General features: G+C 33.7%; 1 protein-coding gene across 2 annotated transcripts; it reads left to right on the forward strand.

The window, feature by feature from the left end:
- Nucleotides 1-32: 32 nt before the first annotated feature.
- Nucleotides 33-22,161, forward strand: Klp98A (kinesin-like protein 98A). Of its 2 annotated transcripts, none has more exons than XM_088277864.1 (23): nt 33-177; nt 585-654; nt 3,611-3,733; nt 4,683-4,799; nt 4,892-5,131; nt 5,931-6,106; nt 6,996-7,254; nt 7,875-8,045; nt 8,904-9,143; nt 9,905-10,094; nt 10,984-11,158; nt 12,342-12,498; nt 12,914-13,087; nt 14,497-14,622; nt 14,725-14,847; nt 15,494-15,831; nt 16,776-17,118; nt 17,329-17,428; nt 18,019-18,185; nt 19,132-19,674; nt 20,046-20,094; nt 20,502-20,668; nt 21,253-22,161. In XM_088277864.1, the coding sequence occupies exons 1-23, from the start codon at nt 131-133 to the stop codon at nt 21,475-21,477; spliced, it is 4,320 nt and encodes a 1,439-aa protein (XP_088133990.1). In that variant the 5' UTR covers nt 33-130; the 3' UTR covers nt 21,478-22,161. The 2 variants fall into 2 exon arrangements, with proteins under 2 accessions (XP_088133990.1, XP_088133991.1); XM_088277865.1 differs by having other exon boundaries at nt 20,049-20,094.
- Nucleotides 22,162-23,086: the final 925 nt, after the last annotated feature.

Raw genomic sequence — 23,086 nt, forward strand, 5'->3', positions numbered from 1 at the left:
AGAATCCAACAATCTATGGAAACTTTACAGCTGTCATTAAAAGACATTTCCGAAATGACGTATTCTTTGTGATTATATCGATAAAAACAAATATTTTTATTTATTTTCTGCATTATTATTATGATACATAATGGCGTCTTTAAAAGTAGCTGTGCGAGTGCGCCCATTCAACCAGAGGTAAGAGTTGATAAATACGTTAATATAATTAGGACAGCGACCATTCGAGTTAACTTGCTTTTATTATAATTTCCACATTACAGGGCAACGATTATTCTATAATCTATAATACATTTGAGTTATCTATTTATCGTCGCCAATTGAATGTTTTTGAAGCAACACGATTTGAATTCCTGCTATTATGCTAACTTGTTCAATAAAATAAATTTATAATGTTTCTTTACATAAATCTTTCTGCATTTCTATCAAATTTTGAAATTAGATTTAATTGCGTTTAAATTTGTCTATTTTATTTATTGACAGTTTTTTTAAGGATTTTTGTTTTTAAACTATTTTTATGTTTCATTTCGATAATAATGCTCTTATTTAGTAGGATTACTTTCTGAATATTTGTATTTTCATTCCAGAGAATTGGACATGAATGCAAAGCTAATTGTGGAAATGGATGGTAAAAAGACTCGACTTCATACACTAAAAGTAAGTATATATCCGTAGTAAAATAGGTAAACTAATCCAACCAATTACGGAGTTAAAACTTTAATAGTTGAAGCATTAAAGCATTTAATAAAATTTTGGCATTAAATACAACTACAGGAAATATAAACCATTAAAATACATCATCCATTATGATGGGTGATGTAGTTAAATTGAAACTCGTTATTGAGGTGGAAATAAATTAATTAATGGATGAATTAAACAATACCTTTAACGGGAGTAGACGGAACATCTGAACTTCTACTAAAAAAATAAATCCTGTATCCATTAGAAATTTTAATACTAAACACCTACAGTGTATTGGATTAATTCGCTTCCTTAGAAAAACACTTAATTAACACAATTTTTTTTTTCTATTAAAAAAGAGAATTATTTGTGTTTTTATTATTTACACAAATATTACAATTTCATAATGTTTCTGTGAGCCTAAGCGGCTCATTATTAGAAATAGGTATCAAATTGTGGTAGAGTGTGTTCGAACCAAAAAATTCTGAATTAAGAGTCTGCGACACTAACCACGGGACCACAACCCGACATAATTTTCAAATTTGCTTGCGCAGAATGCAGAGATAATTAAATTTATGGATTTTAGCATGACCAAGGATGGACAACCTGGATGCTATCATTTGAAAATTTGTACATGTAACTATACCAACAATCGAATGTAGATAAATAAGCAAAGGGATGCTATGAACCTAACCTAACCTAACCTTACCTAACCACGGGACCACAACCCCACATAATTTTCAAATTTGCTTGCACAGAATGCAGAGATAATTAAATTTATGGATTTTAGCATGACCAAGGATGGACAACCTGGATGCTATCATTTGAAAATATGTACATGTAACTATACCAACAATCGAATGTAGATAAATAAGCAAAGGGATGCTATGAAATATTTAGGAATTATAGACCCCGAATTGGGCGTTAATGGGTTTTGTTGTAAAATGAAGGGGTGGTGTTGTTGAAAATTGGCTTAATTTCATGAAAATTCATTCAAACTTCATTAATTAAATAATATCATGTATCATATTAAATTAATTACATGCAATTATATAGAGATGAATACTAAAAATGAAAATGATTCGAATGTTCAATATTATAATTATTATTCAAATTCAGGCCTCTCCATCAAAGTTTACCTACCAAACACTTACTCAATTATGCGCGTGTGGAGAGAATGATGAGACCGCTGATCACATATTATTTAACTGCCCCTTACTCCCTAACCTTGAGTTCATTCAGGACATTCGCTCGGAGGGTTTGTCCTTCCCACTGAATGTCCAACACCTTTTATCAATTAACTTCCAAAATATCAAACGTGCGGTCATAAAACATTTAAAAAAGTATGACAAAAACGTTTAAGTAACCCCAAGTAAAATCATTTAAAAAATGTGTAAGTAAAATCACTAGTATGGCATGTATCACTTAATTTTGGGTGCTTTGCCAATAAAAAAATATAAAAAACACTTACTCAGGTATATGTATTGTATATAAGACTAATAGTTTAATGTAAACCAGGCCTGGCCAACCCAAATAGCATCCCGGGCCACAACGATGACCTAAAATTTTCCCAAGGGCCGCATACAGACATTAGAATTGTTTTTCTTATTAACGAATTTAAATTTTAAATTTACTAGCGAATTTCATACTTATTGATTTTTTGTAAGTATTATAAATAATTTTAACGCAAAGGTTCTCAGAAAGTATAATCAGGGTAATTGTGAAAAAAAAACATTTCTACGACCAGATGTGAGAAGAAAACGCACATTGAACCAACCAAAAATGTATTTGTATTGTAATAAACATTTAGAAAATTTTTGTCAATCGAAATCATCAATAAGGACACATAAATCAGACAATATAAACAATTTTATTTTAAATACAACAAATTTATCAATATCCACGCGAGATTTGAGTTTCTTTTTGCATACTTAATTCATTTAATTTTTAATTTTTCTTATTCAATTATTAATTTTTCTAAATCTATTTCAATAGTTGAAGTTGCACACCTTAACTGGTTTTCGAGATTTTTCGAGATTGCCTTAAATTGACGATGCTGAAGAGCGTGCGAACGGATATTGTTCACTATTTTTATAATGACATGCATGACTCGGCTCATAGATAATACTTGAACGGATAAGTTTGTTGATGTATCACAAATATATCACTGGTTTAAACATATATTCTTCATACATGACAGCGGGCCGCATGTAAGGCGCCGCGGGCCGCTGTCATGTCGCGGGTTGGCCACCCTTGATGTAAACTGAACATTATTGGTATGATAAATGGTTTAGTTACATATCAATATTGACTGAATTACAATCTACTTAAAGTAACAATAACTGCCGTCTTTACCTCATTCATTCGAACCTTATCCGCACGCCCAATGGTGCATAGGGCACTGCATCATATAAACGCAGTGTTATCTTGATCGTTAACACACGAAGGAAAGGTGATCAGCCCTTCGCTTTCGGTACCAGTCCAGGGTATTGAAAGCTGTCCCACCGCATTCCCAGATCTGATATAGAAGTATCTAGGCTTTCTGACAGACCTGCTCTTGCAAAGCAATTTTTTTTTTTTAACTAAGTTGCGAAATTTATAGAAAATGTAAAACAACATAAAATTGTATCCTGATTTTACTGTGAATTTACATTTAAAAGCTTTCAATATCCCTGTTACTGCCAATCAAAATAAACCAGTCCAAGGTAATATTGAATAAATATTAGAGTGAAAAAATCCCTTATATTTATTTGACCCCCCCTGGTAATCGAACCCGGGGCCTCCAGTACGGCAGCTGAGCGTGCTGACCATTAAAATACGGAGCCAGACACCTCATAAACTCATTTTTAATAAATGAAAAACAATGATCTTCCAACAAGAAATACTGGTTTTCAAAATATTTTACTATTATAATATTATTTGGTTATAACAGAACTCATCCACATTGGACCAAGGACAAAATGAGTCAACGAGGGAACGCTCCAAGGATTTTACTTTTGACCACTCTTATTGGTCATTTAACAGCAATGATGGGAACTTCACCTCTCAAGAACAGGTAATAAATTGATAAGAATACACTGATTTATTTCATTTACTTATGCTGTGGAATCGGATAATATATAATCACAGAATTGATTTTTTGTGTTAAAAGATGCATGTATAAAAAATTCACTGATGATTTGATATAGCTAGTTAAGTTAATCTCTCTTCTTTACAATCATTAACAACATGATTATAATGTATAAGCCCCCTTGAGGTAGTATTTTATGAAAATGGCGCAATATAAATCATCCAAATTTATTATTATTATTATTATTAGCATATAGTTAGCGATTCCGCGCTCTTGATAACTTATGGTTTTCGATCTGCATTTTTAACTAACGAAATGTGGGAGACAGATGCAGGAGATGTTTGCGGGTAACTGCCATTTTTTCTTAGTTTACTAAGAAGAGTTCCTTTTGAAATTTTGTGATCACTCTCTGAACATGGTGTTAATTCCACGTATCTAAAGCCTTGCTTTCATATAATTTATAATTAAGATAACACTGTGCCGATCCAGTATGGTGCCCTATGCAACACTAGGTTTACATATGGTGCCTTCTGCATCACCATATGAATCGTCAATATTATGCGTATGTATATAAAGATGAATCATCAATATTGTCCGCCTCCGTAGTGTAATGGTCAGCACGCTCGGCTACCGTTCTGGAGGTCCCGGGTTCGATTCCCAAGGGGGGTAAAATAAATATAAGTGATTTTTTCACTGTCATATTTATTCAATATTACCCTGGACTGGTACCTGAAGCGGAGGGCTGATCACCTTTCCTTCATGTGTAAACGATCAAGATAACACTGCGTTTATATGACGCAGTGCCCTATGCACCATTGGGGTGCGGATAAGGGTTTTATTATTATTATATATAAAGAAATTTTATTTGAAAATTGAGTAAATAAAACTGATTTATTACATGCAATTCAATATCTTGTTTATTTCCTGTTTTTAGGTATTTGCTGATTTGGGAGTAGATGTAATAGACAGCGCATTTGAGGGTTACAATGCCTGCGTTTTCGCTTATGGCCAAACTGGCAGCGGGAAGACGTTCACCATGATGGGCTCTCCGGTAAAAACCTATTTACATAATACTAAATTCCCGTTAAATGTCTAATATCATGCATTTGAATGTATTATAAACTTGCCAACTTTTGTTTGAAGGAATGTCAAGGCTTGATACCTCGAATTTGCCGCAGTCTGTTTTCTCGCGTCGCCGCCGGCAAAGAAAATGGAGCTTCGTACAGAACTGAAGTCAGCTATTTGGAAATTTACAACGAAAGGGTCAAAGATCTCCTGGGGGGCGATGCGGGACATTCTCTCAAAGTCCGAGAACATCCGAGACTCGGTCCTTACGTTCAGGATCTTTCCAAACATTTGGTCTCAGACTATGATGATATTCAGGTATATAACTCATTTATGATTTACCATTTTACCATTTACCAACTGTTTTCGCTGTTGACCGTATTGGAATAAAAAACTACTTTTGGAACATTCCAGTCTGAAAAGTAGATAATATCCACTTGTTAATAAATCCTTCTTCTTCAAACCCTTATCCGCACCCAATGGTGCATAGGGCACTGCATTATTAAAAGTAGTGTTATCTTGATCGTTAACACATGAAGAAAAGGTGATTGGCCCTGGGTTTCAGGTACCAGTCTGGTATTAACACACTAAGGACGGGATAGGTATTTCTACCCGTTCGGTCGATTGATGCTTAAGAACGGGTATTGTGTATTTTTACCTTTTAATTTAAAGTCAGAAAAGAAAAAATTATTAAATGTTTTTATATGAATATTATGTACAATTATAAAATCCCATCCCCAGCGGTCCATAGGCCTCAAAAAACACCCGTCCAAATGTGTTAACTAATATAGCAGAAATATTTCTGTATATTAAAAGCATTGTTTACTTTGTGGTTTGGTAGTATAGAACTCTCCTTATCATTCGTCGTTCACTTTGAGTAATACCAGTCGGAAAAACTATTTCATGTTTACCGGTTTCGGAATGACCATTCCATCATCCACATTTGCATTTTACCTGATAATTAGTAGTTATGAGGCACTGTTTTTTTACACAAAGTGAACAATGAATGATAATTAGAGTGAAATATTTCCTTAATTGTTTTATGTGAACTAGATACTGGATCAAGTTTTGGTACAATTTGTTGTATTGTTTGATTTCATTTGATAATATTTTAAAGGAATGTATGCACCGTGGTAATCTCCACCGCACCACGGCCTCTACGCAGATGAACGACGTGTCCAGCAGATCTCACGCCATTTTCACCATCACATTTGTGCAAGCCGTATTTCTGCAACACAATAATATGCCCAGTGAAACAGTTTCAAAGGTGCACCTGGTGGACTTGGCTGGAAGGTAATTAGTTTTATTAAAATTTTAATAATTTTATAATTTTAATCCTTAAATCATGTCTTCAACTCAAGTAATCTATAATATCATAGCAATGAAATTAAGTGCTATGTTAGTAAATATGTAAATAATTTTTTAATACAATATTGATTTATGATATCATCTGTATATTCTGACATTTTTTATCTTGTAATATGATTTATTCATATATCAGCCATACATACTAAATCACTGTTTAATCAATTATAGGCCTTAGCTTATCATATTTTCAAAGAAACTTTCATGGCTTGTTTAAAAATATCCTGTGTTCAAAACGACATAATGATGCAATCGATTCTATTTGTCATTATTCATGTTATATTTTTATGATCATATTTTTAATGAAAATTAATTTTTGATGAATATAAAAATAAATAAAAAATTTACAAAAATGCTTACTTACTTCCTATAACCATATCCGCTCCTTATGTGGAACATATGGAGTCCACAAACTGTCTCCAGGCTCTTTTGTCGGCTGCCAGGTCCACGTTCCGAATGTCAGCCGAGAGCTGCCGACCAATTGTCAGCAGTGGTCGTCCTGGGCGGCGCGAACCTGATGCCTTGTAAAAGAGACAAATTTGATTAAGGCTCTCGGGAGGCATGCGGAGTACATGACCTAGCCAACTGAATCGCCTTTTCTTGATGACAGTTGTGACCAAGATTTGCTGTGATTTGATTTATTTTAACATAGATAATAAATATTTATTACTCTCATGAAAGTATTATTTCAAACATGTCCGATACTTTATTCAACTCCCAAAGTTGTCTGCTAAGAAAAATATACATTTTTGACTGTCAAATGTTTGTTCTAAATTAATGCCTTAGATATTTCACTGTTTTTTTTAAATATTTTTAGTGAACGAGCAGATGCAACAGGCGCCACTGGCCAGCGGTTGGTAGAAGGTGCTCACATCAACAAGTCTCTGGTGACCCTCGGTTCCGTCATATCGGCTTTGGCGGAATCCTCTCTCATGCAGAACAGCACTGCTCCGGGAAGCGCCCAGAAGAATGCTAAGGGAGCCAAGAATGTGTTTATCCCGTACAGAGACTCGGTTCTTACCTGGCTCCTTAAAGACTCACTCGGAGGAAATTCTAAGACGATCATGATAGCTGCTGTAAGGACATTTTAAATTAATCATATGATCAAACTGTCTAATATGTATAGTTTAAAAAAATTGACTTTTGTGGTTGATTAGATATAAAAACCACGCTTCTTGCCGAAATATTTATATTACATAATTTTTTAATACTAAATAAAGATGCACTCTCTGATGGTATCCAAATTACTAGAAGTATGATTGATACACTGCAAAATAACCCAGAAATAGACTATTTATGTTGTGTTCATTTTTCAGACATTTGTATTGAATTTTGATTTTAAATGTAGACTGAATTTCGATATTTTGTATCCAACATTTTGATATTCATTATAATTGTTTTGCTTTTTTCAAGTCTTTCCAAACTAACATTTCTTAACAATATCAAAGTATTACTTGGTAAATACCTCAATTTCTTAAAATCTATTGTGACACATGTTTAATGGATAGGTATTATCACAAAGTGACTATTGAATCCATTCGTTAAAAATTAGAGTGGGTGAGGTTTATTAATATTTCCTACAAAAATGCACATTAAAATTAAGTATTACATTAAATGTACAGTATTAAATGAAAATGTATAAGAGTATTATGAAAATGTATGGATTGAGTTGTGATAAGATAATATCCGCCCACAGATATCACCAGCAGACTGCAACTACGGAGAGACACTGTCAACACTTCGCTATGCAAACAGAGCAAAGAATATTATCAACAAACCGACCATCAATGAGGATCCTAATGTCAAACTGATAAGAGAGCTTCGGGAAGAGATTGACAAGCTCAGGTCTCAAATTGGACTTCATGTTGTAAGTACAATTCATTCATTTATGTATTATACTATTGCATGAATCACAACGTATTTGATACAATATGACATACTCCGCATTTAGATTATTTTAAAAAAAAAAAAAAAACTTTTTAAGACAATGATTATAGTATAATAATGCATAATTTATAAAATTGATTTTTCAGGAGAACGTTTTTAAAGTTAAAAATATAATACAATGTATTAAAAATAAATATAAAGCCACTTATTGAACTTTTTACAATACCTTTTCTTCAAAATGCAAAAACAACACTTTCTGCCCTGTAGTGGGTTAATATTAAGTTAAAAATATGTTGCTTTTGCTGGGATATAGTACATTTTCTGGGCATTCCGAAAACATGCACAACTGAAAATTGACGATTTTTGATTTATGACGTTCTTGAAAGGAGTGAGCGATATGTAAACTACTCCGCATACAGATCATTTTTCACAGACAATAATAATATATGTAAAATAATGGATATTTTTTGAGCGTGTACAAATACTTGTTCATAAATTTTGCCATAGTGATAGCGAATGTCGGGGGACTTGACAAGGCTCATCAAGAAGAATATTTATTTTATAGGGTGAAAAATCACCAATATATATTTTGACCCTCTTGGGAATCCATATTAATATAAATATTGGAATATTGGAAAGACAGACTTCCACGTATCGCCCTTCAAGAAAACCCTGAAGGACGAGGACCCTCATTCAGACCTCTAAAAAGGTGGAGAGATAGCTGGCAGTTAACATCCCAAGAGCGACAGGCGACGGCACAAACAGATCCTGAGAATCTATAAAAAAAATGAAGAAGAAGATGAAGGAAAACAAATTGATTGTGTTTGTGTTCCCACAGGATCTCATTGACAACGAGCCCCAGGTGCTGGCCACCCTGCAGAGGAAGGAAGCGCAGGAGAAAGTGCTGACAGAGAAGTGGACGGAGAAGTGGCGGGAGACGCAGCAGATCCTGCAGGAGCAGAAGGCGCTCGGCCTGCGCAAGAGCGGGCTCGGCGTGGTGCTGGACTCCGACATGCCACACCTGGTGGGCATCGACGACAACCTGCTCTCCACGGGAGTGACCCTTTACCATCTCAAGGTATGTAGTACTCCGAGGCAAGATGCAGATCTACACTTCTTTAAAATTCACTCTTTCTTTGGCATTTAGTGTCGTAACGCAAGTGTTACATTTGCAAAAATGTTTGAACATGGCCAGGGTTTGTTATAATATTCTCTCACTATTTTTGCAAATACATATAAAACTTCATTCTGACACTCCGAATCAACTAAGAATCAAACTACATATGTATTTACTTTTTTAATTTTTAAATTATATGATAATGCTTTTTAATTAAAAAAAAAACATAATGATTTTCTACATTAGACCAGAAATGTAAAATTTAAATGTCTGTGCTGTAAAATCTCCATTATCTAGACCTCAATCATCCAGGTTGTATTGAGTAGTCAAAATTTCAATAAAAACAACAAGAAAGTGTTTGAAAAGTATACATAATTTGACAGCTTTGAAAGGGGCAGCTAGTTTTAATAAAAAATCTTTGATAATTTCTCAATAAACAGTTATTTTATGTAAAAAAATAATGACATACATGCATGTAATACATATAGAGGTATGTTAAGTTATATTCAAAAAAGTTTTGATTGAATAAAAAATAAATAAATTAAGTACTAGATTATTTGTATTCTTCTTAATCCGATCCACACTAATACTTAGTTAGTCTGTATAACGGAGGTTCCACTATCTCATGAATGTGATCAACATTTTGAGATAAAAATTATTATTTTTATCTAAAAATTTGTATCCGATATTCACAAATCTCGTGTTTAATATATTTTTTCTAGGAAGGAGAGACACTCATTGGGAGCGAAGAGTGTGACACGATGCCGGATATAATCCTGACAGGAGGGGGGGTACTACCAGAACATTGTCGCATTAGTCTCCAGGATGGTGTTGCCACCATCTTGCCCAACCCCAACGCTCAGTGCTGGCTCAATACGGTGCTTATCGATAAACCCGCTAAACTCAGCCAAGGTACACATTAAAACAGCTTTAATCTTTTGCATCCTACATTGAAAAAAAATATGCATTAAACTCTCACACTTTAGAAGTGAAATTTTTTAGGTTCTAGAAACCGTTAATTTAATGCGTTGCTCTCTTTGCATTTTTTGACAATTTTATTATTTAAGTATTAGAAAATAGTTATTTGGAATTCAATTAAAGAAAATCTCTCTCGATTTAATGAAATATTTCTTCTATTCATCAATTTCCATTTATTCACACTCCAAGAAAGAAATTATGAGTTTATGGTAGATGCAAATAATTAAGGCTGCAAATTTTCTAAATAACGAGAGAATACATACTGTGTTGATGGTAATGCCTGATCTGGTTGCAGACTGACCTTTTGTCAGTGTTCAATTTGAATTTTTCTTCCAAAATTCTTATCAATGGTTGAGCTTCGTCTAAATTGAAGTTAATATTGAAATCATCACTCATAATCAACAGATGGTGGCATCGACAATTGTTTGCCAGTATCCGTCATCATTATAAACATAACAAAAATCAACTGTAGGTACATTCAATCCGAAGTAGTCATTGTTCGTTTCGACTCACAGTTTAATGTTTATTTTTTAGTTAATTTTTCTCTTCAATATTGTTAGCACATTTCTCAAGTCAAAGCAATAAATCAGCGATACATTGCACAGTTACTTTGATACTAAGCCGTCAAAGTGAAACATGGCATATTCCAATTTGCACTCATGCACAGTTGTTACTTGTGATTCGAAAAATCTGCTAATTTGAGTTTTTTCTTTACAACAGAGAGGCCAAATTATATTTTCAACATACGGGTATGAAATGGCATCAACACATGATGCGTAATATTGAATTGGATGTGTGTATAATTAATTTGTAATGTGATCAGGGTGCATTCTTCTATTGGGGCGAACCAACATGTTCCGCTACAATGATCCTGCCGAGGCGGCCAAACTGCGCAAGGAAGGCAGTACCTCCTGCATGAACCTCTCCCGCCTATCTCTGCTCTCCTGGTCCACCACCGATCTGGCCGCAAGCTCCGAGAACCTAGCCAGCGTAGTCGGGTATGAAACTGCGTGATATTACATGATATTTAACCCTTTCCGGCCATCCAAAATTAAAAAAAAAATCTATGTAGACAGTTACATTCCAATTTAAAAAAATCTTTTGTCCTCTGCTCTACATACTGTTGTAATAGATACGAGTGACAAAAATGTAAGCTTGGAATTTAAATAAATAATACTAATGATGAAAAAAATGTCGAATAACATCCGACATGGGACCTAAGAGGAAAAAATCTATGTCGAATGAGATTCGACATTGGACCAGTAAGGGTTAATATTATATGTTTATAGCTCAATTCAATAAAACGTATTTTATAATTTAATGTAAAGAAATTAGTAAAAGTAAAATGTTTAACCTCTTAATACATTGTTCCTAATTAGTAAACTAATTAAGAGCGTATACTTATCACAAGTAACCACAAACCGAATTCTGATCTGTGCAAAACAACTGTAAAATACGCTTTTAAGCGTTTCCCGCAAACAATGTGTTAACTTTCACAAAAATGTTGACATATGTGTCAGGTTTCCATCTTGCTATATGCCGGCCATTCAAAATGTTTGTGTTTACAGTTACTACATTGTTACTAATTAGTGAACTAATTAAGAGCGTATACTAATCACAAGTAACCACAAACCGAATTCTGATCTATACAAAACAGCTGTAAAATACGCTTTTAAGCGTTTCCCGCAAACAACGTGTTAACTTTCACGAAAATGTTGACATATGTCTCAGGTTTCCATCTTGCTATATGCCGGCCATTCAAAATGTTTGTGTTTACAGTTACTACTTTATACTCATTTTATGCCAAAATGTTATTCACAGTTTCAATTTTGGAATATTCATAGACAGCTCTTGAGATAATGATGACATACTAGGACTCATTGGGTTTCATTTTCAAATTGAGAATGCCGATTCAATGCGGTTATTTCATTATATTTCTAACACAATTAACATTGGTTTTTGGTTGGTAACACTGAGTAACCAACTTGCATTGAAATGAAATTTGCACTGTTGTTCTTGCCATAGTTCTCCATATGCTTAGACATGATTTGTGGAGACTTCCATTGAGATAATTATTTATACTTGGACTTGATAGTTTTTCCTGAAATTGTGTGCTGTAAAAGGTTAGGCCATTTTCAGCTGTTTTAGAGTATCGGTGAACATATGGTTTGTTTCTTGCAGTGACATTGAGGCAGACATGCGAGCGGATGAATTGGAAGCCCAACGCCTGGAGCTGATGAAGGAAAGAGAGGTGTTTCAGCAAGAGCAGCAGGAGAGAGAGAGGAAGTGGCACAAGGAGAAGGAACAGCTACAAGAAGCCCAGAAAAGGCTCGATGAAGTGAGTTTTATTTCAAAAGCACCATGTTTAATAAGTATTTTTTTTTAAATCATGTTTTATTAATAATTTTCTTGAAATTCCATTGTAACGATGTATCAGTTTGCATTGCACAAGAAATTTCAGTATGAGAAATTGATCATTTATAGCATAAAAAAAATTATAGAACCTGTTCTAAGAATGTTAGTGTCCTATTTTATAATGCGATAGCAAAATGTGTATTTAGTGTGGTGTTATTGTGGTTTAAATTATATAATTATTGTATCAGCATTTACTTTGTAGAATTCTGATATCATTAGTATAAATGAAACTTTATTATTCTACTGCTTTTATGACTGTTTTGTTTATATGCCAGCTGACAATGTTATTAGAGCCGTCTGTACTCTGGAATTGATTTAATATTGTTATATTATCTCAGGAGAGGCAGCAAATGGAAGAAGAATACGCGTCGCAGTGTCGCCAGCTTTCTTCGGACTGGCGGGCGCTGGAGAGGGGATGGGGCGCCAGCAGGAAGGCCTTAAAGGAAAGACAGAAGGAACTCAGCGGAAGACAGAAGCGCCTGCATTCTCTCAAGGATAATCACCAGCAAATGGTAACATTATATGTATACTACATAGCCTGGCTTTAGTGAAATTTGTCAGTGTTTTTTATTGTTTTTAACATTATATATTGATAAACATATGTAGTTCAATATTGCTACCACTACTTCATTGTTAAAAGTACAATAAATGTGTATAACCAGATTCACAGTATTTTTGCCAAAAGCGGCATCATTCTTTGAAAATAATAAGGATTATTTTATTGTTGAAAAAACTTTTCAAAAGAAAGGATTGATGCTGGTGATACATAATTTTTTTTGACGTTTTGAAATTAAAAAATAAATATCACATTTCATTATTTTTCTGCACCAAATTGTATACATATTTTTTCTCTCCATATAATCAAATATTTTTCATATGGCTGAAAGCTTTATTCAATTTTTGTTATGTTATAGATCTTATTATTAATTTTTTAGCTTAAATAATATATGTGCTTATCAATATAGGTTTGTTACAGAAGTGTTAGATTTTCCTTTTTTTAATTTTCTCATATTCTGATTTTTCAATAGAGGTTACATTTTTTCAAATTCATTTTCGTGGCCCCTATACAAAATTTTCATTTTCATTCGCTTTTTTTACGCTTTTAACTGGCCAAGGTCAAGATTTTCGGGCTGTCTCAATGTTGGAACATGCAAAAAGATCTCTTGGAATAATTATAACATACTATAATTAAAACATGGCACACATAATATTTTTTTTAATAAAAATTCACAATGTGTTTGCCCTGCGCTGTATTAATACCAACCTGCCAATTACAATTTTAAATGGGTTTAACTATTCATGTTCGTTAAATGTTTGATAATAACTCACTTATTGTCAATCAAGCTCATAACAATCACTGTTTAAAAATTATTTAATTAGCAGCTTTATCTAAATTTTATATCTTTTTTACATATGATTTATACTCATTCATATTAAAACTCCTGTGAATAAATATTTTCTCAATATTTTTGTTGTTGTTGATGTCTCAAAACTTTATGAAAAAAATATAGAAGCCTTGCGATAACAGGGCTAACAACCTGTCATTAGCTGATTTGAATGATTACTTTATACACTGTGTAATATTCACTATTCTACCCATGATTGACAACCAGACTACTCAAATTTCGGTTGTTATATTTATACTTAAATTGAAAAGGACTTTTGTATGCTAATATCCGCAAACATCTATGATTGAAATGATTAGGTATTTTCTTATTTTTGATTTTGTATATTTTGAACTCCTGTAGATATATATTTTTCCTTGTATCCATGTTCAAATTAATATTGTCATTTATAATTTTGAACCTTTGAATTATAGATGTTTCTTATTTTTAGTGTTTTTTTGTAATTAGTGCACAAAACTGTGGAGTTGTTTATTTTTGTTTTTGTATTGTACGCAATATTATTGTTTCCAAATAAGGTGGACTGCGAGTTTAATCACGCTTCTACACTTCGCTGCGAGATTGAATCTAAGAGAAAAGAATTGGACCTCCTTGTCGCGGAAAAACTTAATCAGCTCAAAGATTGTGGAATCGAAGTCCCGGAGGTAAATAACTGTGTTATTATCGCTCGCTTATCATTTTGGTTTTTATTTTATTTATTAAGTGTCAAATAATAATTATTTACATGATGGAGATTGATGTTACAGAGTGGTACTCCGAGTCCAGATGATTCTGTGATGTCGGAAAATTCTACAGAGAGCCTGCTTCAACTTCTTCACCACTGTGATTCTGAGGCGGCCCATGCAATAAGAGATTTAGTCAATCATCATGTATGTGTATTTCTTGCTTCTTCAATTCAATTATCCCAGATTTACATTATCACGGTGTTCAAAGTAAATATAACACCTTTCCTGTTAACACACTACGGACGGGAAAGGTATTTCTACCCGTTTGGTCGATTGATGCTTAAGTACAGGAAGGGTATTTTTTACCTTCTGCGCCGGCCTCATTTCAAAGTCAAAAATGAAGGAATTTCATATTTAATGTTTTTATATGAATATTATGTACCAATTTCTTTTTTGAGGTCTTAACTTATAATTATCAATTCCCCTCGCCAGCGGTCCGCAGGCGTAAAAAAACACCCTTCCGCATTGTGGTAAGATGATGAAACACCACACTGATTTAATGCAGTGCTCTATGCGCCACTGGGTGTGAAAAAAATTTATCAGTTTATATATGTACATATATTTATTAAAATTGAAAGGTGCATAAGTGATATAACATTATTTATTTATACAGTTTTTTTCGCTTTGATCGGTTTATTTTTTTGTTGTTGATATTTTATTTCATTAACAAAGAAATAAAACATACATGTATACAATTAAGTCTCAATAAACTGCTTTGAAACCAATTTACGTTTATAGCTTTCATTATTACAGTTCGTTAAAAATTAACGAAAAATTTGTTTTTTTTTAGAAAAAAGAGCTTACAACCCTAGAACAAGATTTGCAAACCCGTGTAGCGAGCTTGGCGTCTCACAGATCTAAAGTGCAGCAACTGGAAGCGGAATTATCCTTACTCGCCGTGCAAGAAGCGGGCGTGGAGCAGACGTTGCTTCAAGCCGAGGAGGAGGACGGGGAAGACACTACTCCGAGACAGAAAAACGGGACTGATTTGACTCGTGATAATACCCTGGAGTTATCCAAACACTCTGATGTATCACAGCTCGGCGGTGGAGATGGGTTCGTCAGACAGATTACAGTTATTGAAAGAGATCCCGAAGATATAAATGAAATAAGAGAGAAAAAGAAATTGTAAGTATTCTTATATTATTTTTAACCTGTTAACCGGGGAGTTCACTTTATAATTATGCAACATACAAAGGATGTCAACTCTTTCATTAGGACTTGTCAGTACGTCACGTCCGGTGGACGTGATTTCATATATTTTATTTATCCTTAAAATAAATGAAAAGATTGAAATATGTATTTTTTCATTTATTTATATGTAAATCACAAAGGAAAATATAAAATTACAAACCAATACAAAAGAATTCATGTCGAAACATGTATGGATGACTAATTACCTTTGTTGTTTGAAAATATAGGTCCCGTCCATTCCATGGCGCAAAATATTTTCAGGACGTATTCATATGTCCTACCCGTTCCTGATATTGTTTACGTTTGACATATTTATAAGTCCCGCCCGGTTAACAGGTTAACATAACATACAGTAAGACTCTGCGTAACTTGGGGGACATATTCAACAAGTTCCAGCGTTAAATGAGTTCATCGTAACACGTAAATTCTTCATACTATCGCAAGACTGTATGCAAGCAGTACTTCAAAGCGTACCAATGCTACTGCATAATATTGTAACATTGTAAAGTGGATCAACATTAAATATGAACATATTATGTGACTTTGTTTGATTTTTTTAATGCTTATTTAATTGATAACCACGGTTCAAACCATGATCAGCTATGGGACAGTTAAATAAAAGTGTCCGTCCTCGTAGTGTAGCAGTAAGCATATTTGGCTACCATGCTGGAGGTCCTGGGTTTGATTCCCAGTTATTTTTACATTGTAATAGGAACTCCTAAGTGGGGAAACCCAGATTTCTGAACAAGGATTTGGACACACCCAAAAATGTTGTGGATATTTATAATTAGTTAAGAGTTTTGAGAGCATCCGGTGAAGGAAATACTGAGATATTTAGAAAAAAGTTGTGTACTAATTGCCTTTATTATTTCTTGCAGAATGAGCCTGGATCTACAGAATCCTCAGACGGTAAATTCAACTATGGCCAGCTGCGATACGTTTCACACCGCCAACTCATCTTTCTCCCTGGATACTAGTAACGATCCCAAATCATTCCCATCCGACTCCAACATTCCCAATTCCCTGTCCATTGCTGACAGCTCCACTCCTAATGAAAACGGAAACAAAATGGCCACTTCCAGTGAATTAAGTCTGATGACCGACACCGAATTTGTAGAAAAGAATGGAAATGTAATCAGTTCCACGGTGCCCATGTTAAAGAAGCACTTACCTCGACTCGATGATAGCGATGAAATGTCTAGCACAGAAGATTACGGAAAGGTAGTTTTTTATGCATTCCATTTTTTTTCCTTGTTATTCCATTACCTACTTCCAACAATGCATCATCAGAATATGTATAATAAAGCACTATCTTGATAAATGATGGGATAAACCATGTGATTTTGAGATCAGCAATCGAGTCATCTGAGGAAAAACAGTGTTTTATACTACGCATATTCTTTTACATAATTATGTTTTTTTTTTGTTTAGGCGAGAAAGGATAGTTTCTCAGTTCTGACACCGAGTTCGGTTGAGAAAATTTCACCTGAAGATCGTCACAATCGTGCAAGAATACGCAGGAAATTGGCAGGCAAGATAATTATCTATTGCAAATACAGCTATGTTTATAGATATTTTGCACGCTTAAATATGTAGATTTCATCATAGATATATAGAAGGTATTACTAGATGCCTCTGTGCAAATATAACTTGATTTTTCTACATTTTGGTTCAATAAAAAAATATTAAATGTAATCCAAACGACTAATTCTTTGAGATAATTTGGATATGTGAAGCGAATGGATGACAAAAGAATGACTAAACTAGAGAACAAAACGAGGACGGCCAAGAAAGACTTGGGACGACCAAATCAATCAGCTAAGATCTGGTCATGTCAAAAGTCTGCATAACTGGAGAGCATGTATGATTGGATGTAGTTAGGAGTGTATGTCGGGACAGACGAATGTGGCGTTTTATCCTTCCTGCCTACCCCTGCAGAGAAATGGCATGATGGTAGTAGTAGTAGTAGATTTGACCATGTAAATTAATTTTGATGAGTGCAAGTGCTACAAATAGTTAAATCTTCAAAGATAACTCCTGTAGACTTCTTTAATTTGACCGTTTTGCTTTAAGTTATAATATCAAGGATGTATTTTACACTTGTTATTATAATATTTGCAGGAGAAATGGGTCGTGGTAGCGGGTCGATGGGCAGCAAGCGCATTACAGAGGCGGAGGCGCTCCGAGCCATGCAGCGCCTCTGTCAGAAGGTGGCGACTCAGAAGATGCTCGTCATCTCCAGTCTGGAGAATGATTGCTCCAAAGAGGAACTTAATCATCAAATTGCTGTAACTACTAACTCATTTCCTCTTATAATCTGTCTCAAAGTATATTTTCACATAGGCTATCCTTTACTTTTAAATATTAAGTATTTAATATTTGAAGGGATTCCTGTAAACTATTTGTATCAGAATTCATTGAAATGTTATTTTGCTTTTATCTGCAATTGATTATATTGTGGGTGTACTAGCAAAAAACGTTAACTCAAACATATACAATTTCGACTTGATGATGCATATTATGTATAAAGTTTTCAACGTTCTATAAACTGGTAAAATACACTAAGTAGTTTGAAATGTCATATATATATGGTTTTAAAAGTAAATTCAACTTTAAGTTTAATATTGGGTATTTTATTCAGGCTAAAAGCTTTAAAAAACAGGGAGTACTCAAACAGGAATTTTTGAGTTAAGGTTTTTTGCCAGTATACCCACGATATCTAACTATGTGCGATGCATTTATAGAAACATGACATGTCAGGGATGACATACAGTGAAAAATTCCCCAAGAATGGTGACTCGCTAGCCTACCGAATTGACAAATTCTGGAGGCAAAACCGTTTTAGCCACTGTGTGCCCACTGATGTTAAATGTTATGGCTAAGACTTTCTCGATATACCACACTTGATTCCCTGACTTCCTCTTACATTAAATGTACTTGTAGATAGTTGTATTCTGGTAAACCATGGAGCATTTAGGCTTCTCACAACTCCTCTGACTTGTAAAAAGATATTGGACTCTTCCATTATAAAACAAATTACTTAAAATTCCAAGTTGAAATATGTTTCCAAAAGGAATTACAAATATGTAAAATAGAGTTTATAACCTTCCAGAATCAACATGCAAGACTCATGAACATGAAATTGTATATGAATGAAATACCGTAATGTGAATTGTGCAGATAGTGAACAGTCAAAACCAACCGGTTTTAATTTTATTTACTTACTTATTTAAGGTACTCCAAGAACTGCAGAGAAGATACATCCGTTTAGAAATGGCATTACAATACTCGAACTTTGACAGCCGTTCTACTTCCAAATCCCGATCAATAATGGTCACCCCGATACACGAAACACCTTTCGGAGGCAGCGACGGCGAGATTAACGTCCTCCATGACAACCCGCTATCGGACGAGTGCCTCACGGATGACCCCTACAACAACGCCAGTCAATCCTCAGGCAGGAACACGGCACTCAGAGTTGTCAATACCGATCCTCTGCGCTCCAGACTCAAGGACGAAATAGAGGGATCCGACAATGTTTCCACTTCCAACGATGAGTTGATAATCAGCGAGTCGGACGTGTACGATAATAACTTGTGGGCGGAGAGCCAAGATCCGCTGTTGAGGAGCATCCAGCTGGCGCAGAGCGGGAGTCTGTCCAATGTCAATACTGAAAGTATATTTGGTTCCAGAAAAAGCTCAGTGGACTCTCGATTAGCCGGCATCTCGAGGGGAGAAATGTCTACTCAAAACAACTTTAGAACAGCTGCGTTGACGGTAAATATGCACAAGATGACAGTTATTTTTATTATGAAATATTGGGAAAAAATTAATTAAATTGCTTCAGTTATTATTTCAGCATTCACTTTGTGGTATGACATAAAACTCAAGTGTTTGATTTTTAATTTTAATTGCTACAGTATTTAAGATAAATGTTTTTGATTTTGTTCCGAAACAAACAAACAGTTCAATGTAGCCAAAACTCACATTTGTATCTTCAATATAACTGGAACAGTATAACGTATTACTTGTTAACCTAAAGAGAATCTTCTCTCTTGCTATATTGTTCTAGTTATAAAATTATACTTTTTTTGTTAAATTTTATTGTTTTTCTGGAATTCAAAAGTTAATAAATTTTTTTCCTCTAGCAGACTTCATTCGATCAATCCGCGTGGCTGTCGCAGTCAGCTGTCCTTAGTAAGTTTTAAATGTATATTATTATATCATTAATATTTAAAGTATTTACTTTGTGGTTGGTCATATTTACTTTTTTTATTTTTTTCACAAAAATGTTAGTCATGTTAGTATGTATATAATCACTCACCGAAATTTTTGTCTACTGGTTTTGAGATGTACTCATCTCTTCTAGAGGACAATCACTATAACAGCTTGCAAACAACACAACACGTCACTACCATAGGCCCTTTTCACACACTTACATAATAATAGCATTATTAACATTTAAAATGAAAAGTATTACTTTCTCATTAATAATCACTTTGAATTGTTTTGTTTGATAAATGGAGAATGTTGACAGAAGTATTATTTGTTGATGTTTTTTTAGTCTATAGTATTTATTAGAAATTGTTGTAAATCCTTTACAGATCAGTGTATATCGATCCCGTGCTATGTAGTGCGAGGCGCCGGGAAGTCGACACATTATGAATATGAAGTAAGAATAGAAGTGAATGAGGAGAGATGGGCGCTACTCAGGAGATATAGGAGATTTAGAGAACTTTATATTAACATGAAAGCTACCTATGGTCCCAAGGCAAGTAATTTATTAATTTGAATATATCAATCAATTTTATGTGTCTTAAAATAAACAATAACAAAAAATCTTCGTCTATACCACTATTTAGACAAATTGTTAATTATATATAAACTGTGGTGGTGGATAGTAAAATTATCTAATCACAGAATTTAGACCTTGTGAAATTAATTCTTGTGAAAATTTTAGTATTCTGTTGTTGAACATTTATTCTATGTTATGAAATTTTTTTGACATGTGACAAATGTCGATTTTGTTTAGAAAATCCACTTCATAATATGATTTTTCATTGCTGTTTTTATTGGATTTGATTAAATTTATGCCAATTCAAGAAAGTATGTTTTGGGTTATTATATTTTGTATTTGCGCTTTTTGCTTATGTTTTGGACTGAATTATCTGGATTGATAACGAACACTGCAATGCGGTTCAAATCAATATAAAACTACACTCAGTACAATAGCTCAGAAAATGCCAACAACTATAAAGTACTTCACTTTTTTTTACGTAAATATATATAGTGGATTTGTTATCCAAGCATTATGATTTGAATATACCATGAAATTATAATGAATATGATTTGCAGGTGGCCGCCATTCCATTCCCGTCCCGCCAACTGTTCACCACGGAATCTCTGGCCAAGAATCGCCGTCCGCAACTAGAAATGTTTCTCAGAACTTTGCTCAAAGTCTGCTCCAGTGATAAAAGGTGTCCGTTTTATGCGCAGCCTCTAACCAAAGAAACGCTTATTCAGTTTTCCCCCTTCTTCCGCAAGGGAGTGTTCGAGAGTGGCAAGTGTGGGACCGGATGATCCTCATGGAACTTAGAAATACTGTGGTTGCATTTGACCATTTGGATTCTAATACATAGACCTTACTTTATCCTGGTTATATACTGTGCCTTTACACTTTGTAAATTCCTGATTAATCTAGTTTGCTAGACAAATTAGAAGTGAACAGTGACTAATACATAATGCGGTGATAGATTTGCCGATACACTCTTGCACTCATATCTTAGTTAAGTGTGTAGTGAATCCTTATTCTTGAAAACCATATTGTGTCTTATATAATGATCTCCATAATCTTTCTATGTCAGTGACGTTTACAGATTCTATAGATATTCCAACCTTCGTGTAATCAACTCTAGGTTAGATTAAACTTGGGCATTCCGCCTAGTTGATAGGGTATTATCACAGATTGTTTTATTAGCGAATGAATCCATATAAAAATCATAAATCTGTACACAAATAAGGGATATATAAAATATTAAACTTTCTATATTTCAAATAATGGAAAAACACTGCAAAGGACCGACGTCGTAGTGTGACATCATTTAAGTTAAAAACAATTATTTTTGCAATTATTCATCAATGGCTAGACCACGAGTAAAAGAGAAAACATGTTTTTGGTGTCATTGCAAATATCAATGTGAAGTTTCGGCACTTGCGATGACGCAATGCGTGGTCAATGTGCTAAAATGTTGTTTGAAAAACAAATTAAATAATAATATTGAATGGTGAGTGAAATTACCGATTTTTATGAATTCAATGAGAATCTTAAAAAATCCCTATATATGATAATGTTAAATTGGATATTAATCCCAAAAGAATTATTCTCTATAAAGTTAGGTTGTATATACGATGCTGTTGCATAGCTTCAGTTAGCATTTAAACTGGAGTTAGATATATGTTATAACAATTTTTGAGAAAACACATATTAAAGTTTCCTTTTTTTATATAGTGGTGTTCATTTAGATCTCAAAAGAGTGTTTAGTCCCCATCTTACAGTTTTTAAACTGGTGTGACACAAAATCGAGAAATTAACAAAAAAAATGTATTTTATTTCGAAAAAATTATGTTAACCATTGTAAAAAATATATTATTTGCATTTTGTCCTAATTTTAAAAACATTTTCTTACGATAGAAATGTGTATATAGATGTTGGAAGGTTAAGGCTCTATGTACATTTTGTTGATTTAGAAGTGCAAATATATGCAACTAAATATTTGCATAGGAACTCATCCCTTCAATAGCCAGTTGCTATGTACTATGGTATATTTTTAATTGCATTAATTAAATACAGCAATTTTTCATGTGAGACTTGGGACTCAAATCCTGAGGTGTTAGCCGCTCTCACCCAAACCATGATTTAAGAGAATCAAATGAAATAATAACAATTAAAGATGTAGAGAATTTAATTACCTATGAGTTTGGTTAAAACTTGCTTCTAAATCGGTTAAAATCAAAACTGATTAACCGGTTTTAAAAATAAAATAAAAAAAACTCCGTAAACTGGTTTTTTAAAAATAGATTAAAAAATTGGTGTTTTCTCTCAAATTATAAGCGATGTGAAAAATCAATTACTTAATTTCCAAGCATTTTTTTATATGAATATAAAAATGAAATCAATTATATATATTCT

The sequence above is a fragment of the Brachycentrus maculatus genome, unplaced genomic scaffold, assembly GCF_059751285.1.
Source record: "Brachycentrus maculatus isolate JH-2025_06_01 unplaced genomic scaffold, ASM5975128v1 h1tg000050l, whole genome shotgun sequence".
Lineage (NCBI taxonomy): Eukaryota > Metazoa > Arthropoda > Insecta > Trichoptera > Brachycentridae > Brachycentrus > Brachycentrus maculatus.

Bases quoted from the DNA above. Each gene is read 5' to 3' on its own strand.
- Klp98A (XM_088277864.1), top strand. From the start codon at position 131: ATGGCGTCTTTAAAAGTAGCTGTGCGAGTGCGCCCATTCAACCAGAG. The intron at 10,095-10,983 runs GTACACATTAAA...TAATGTGATCAG, and splicing joins ACCCGCTAAACTCAGCCAAG to GGTGCATTCTTCTATTGGGG. The intron at 17,429-18,018 runs GCAAGATAATTA...TAATATTTGCAG, and splicing joins AATACGCAGGAAATTGGCAG to GAGAAATGGGTCGTGGTAGC.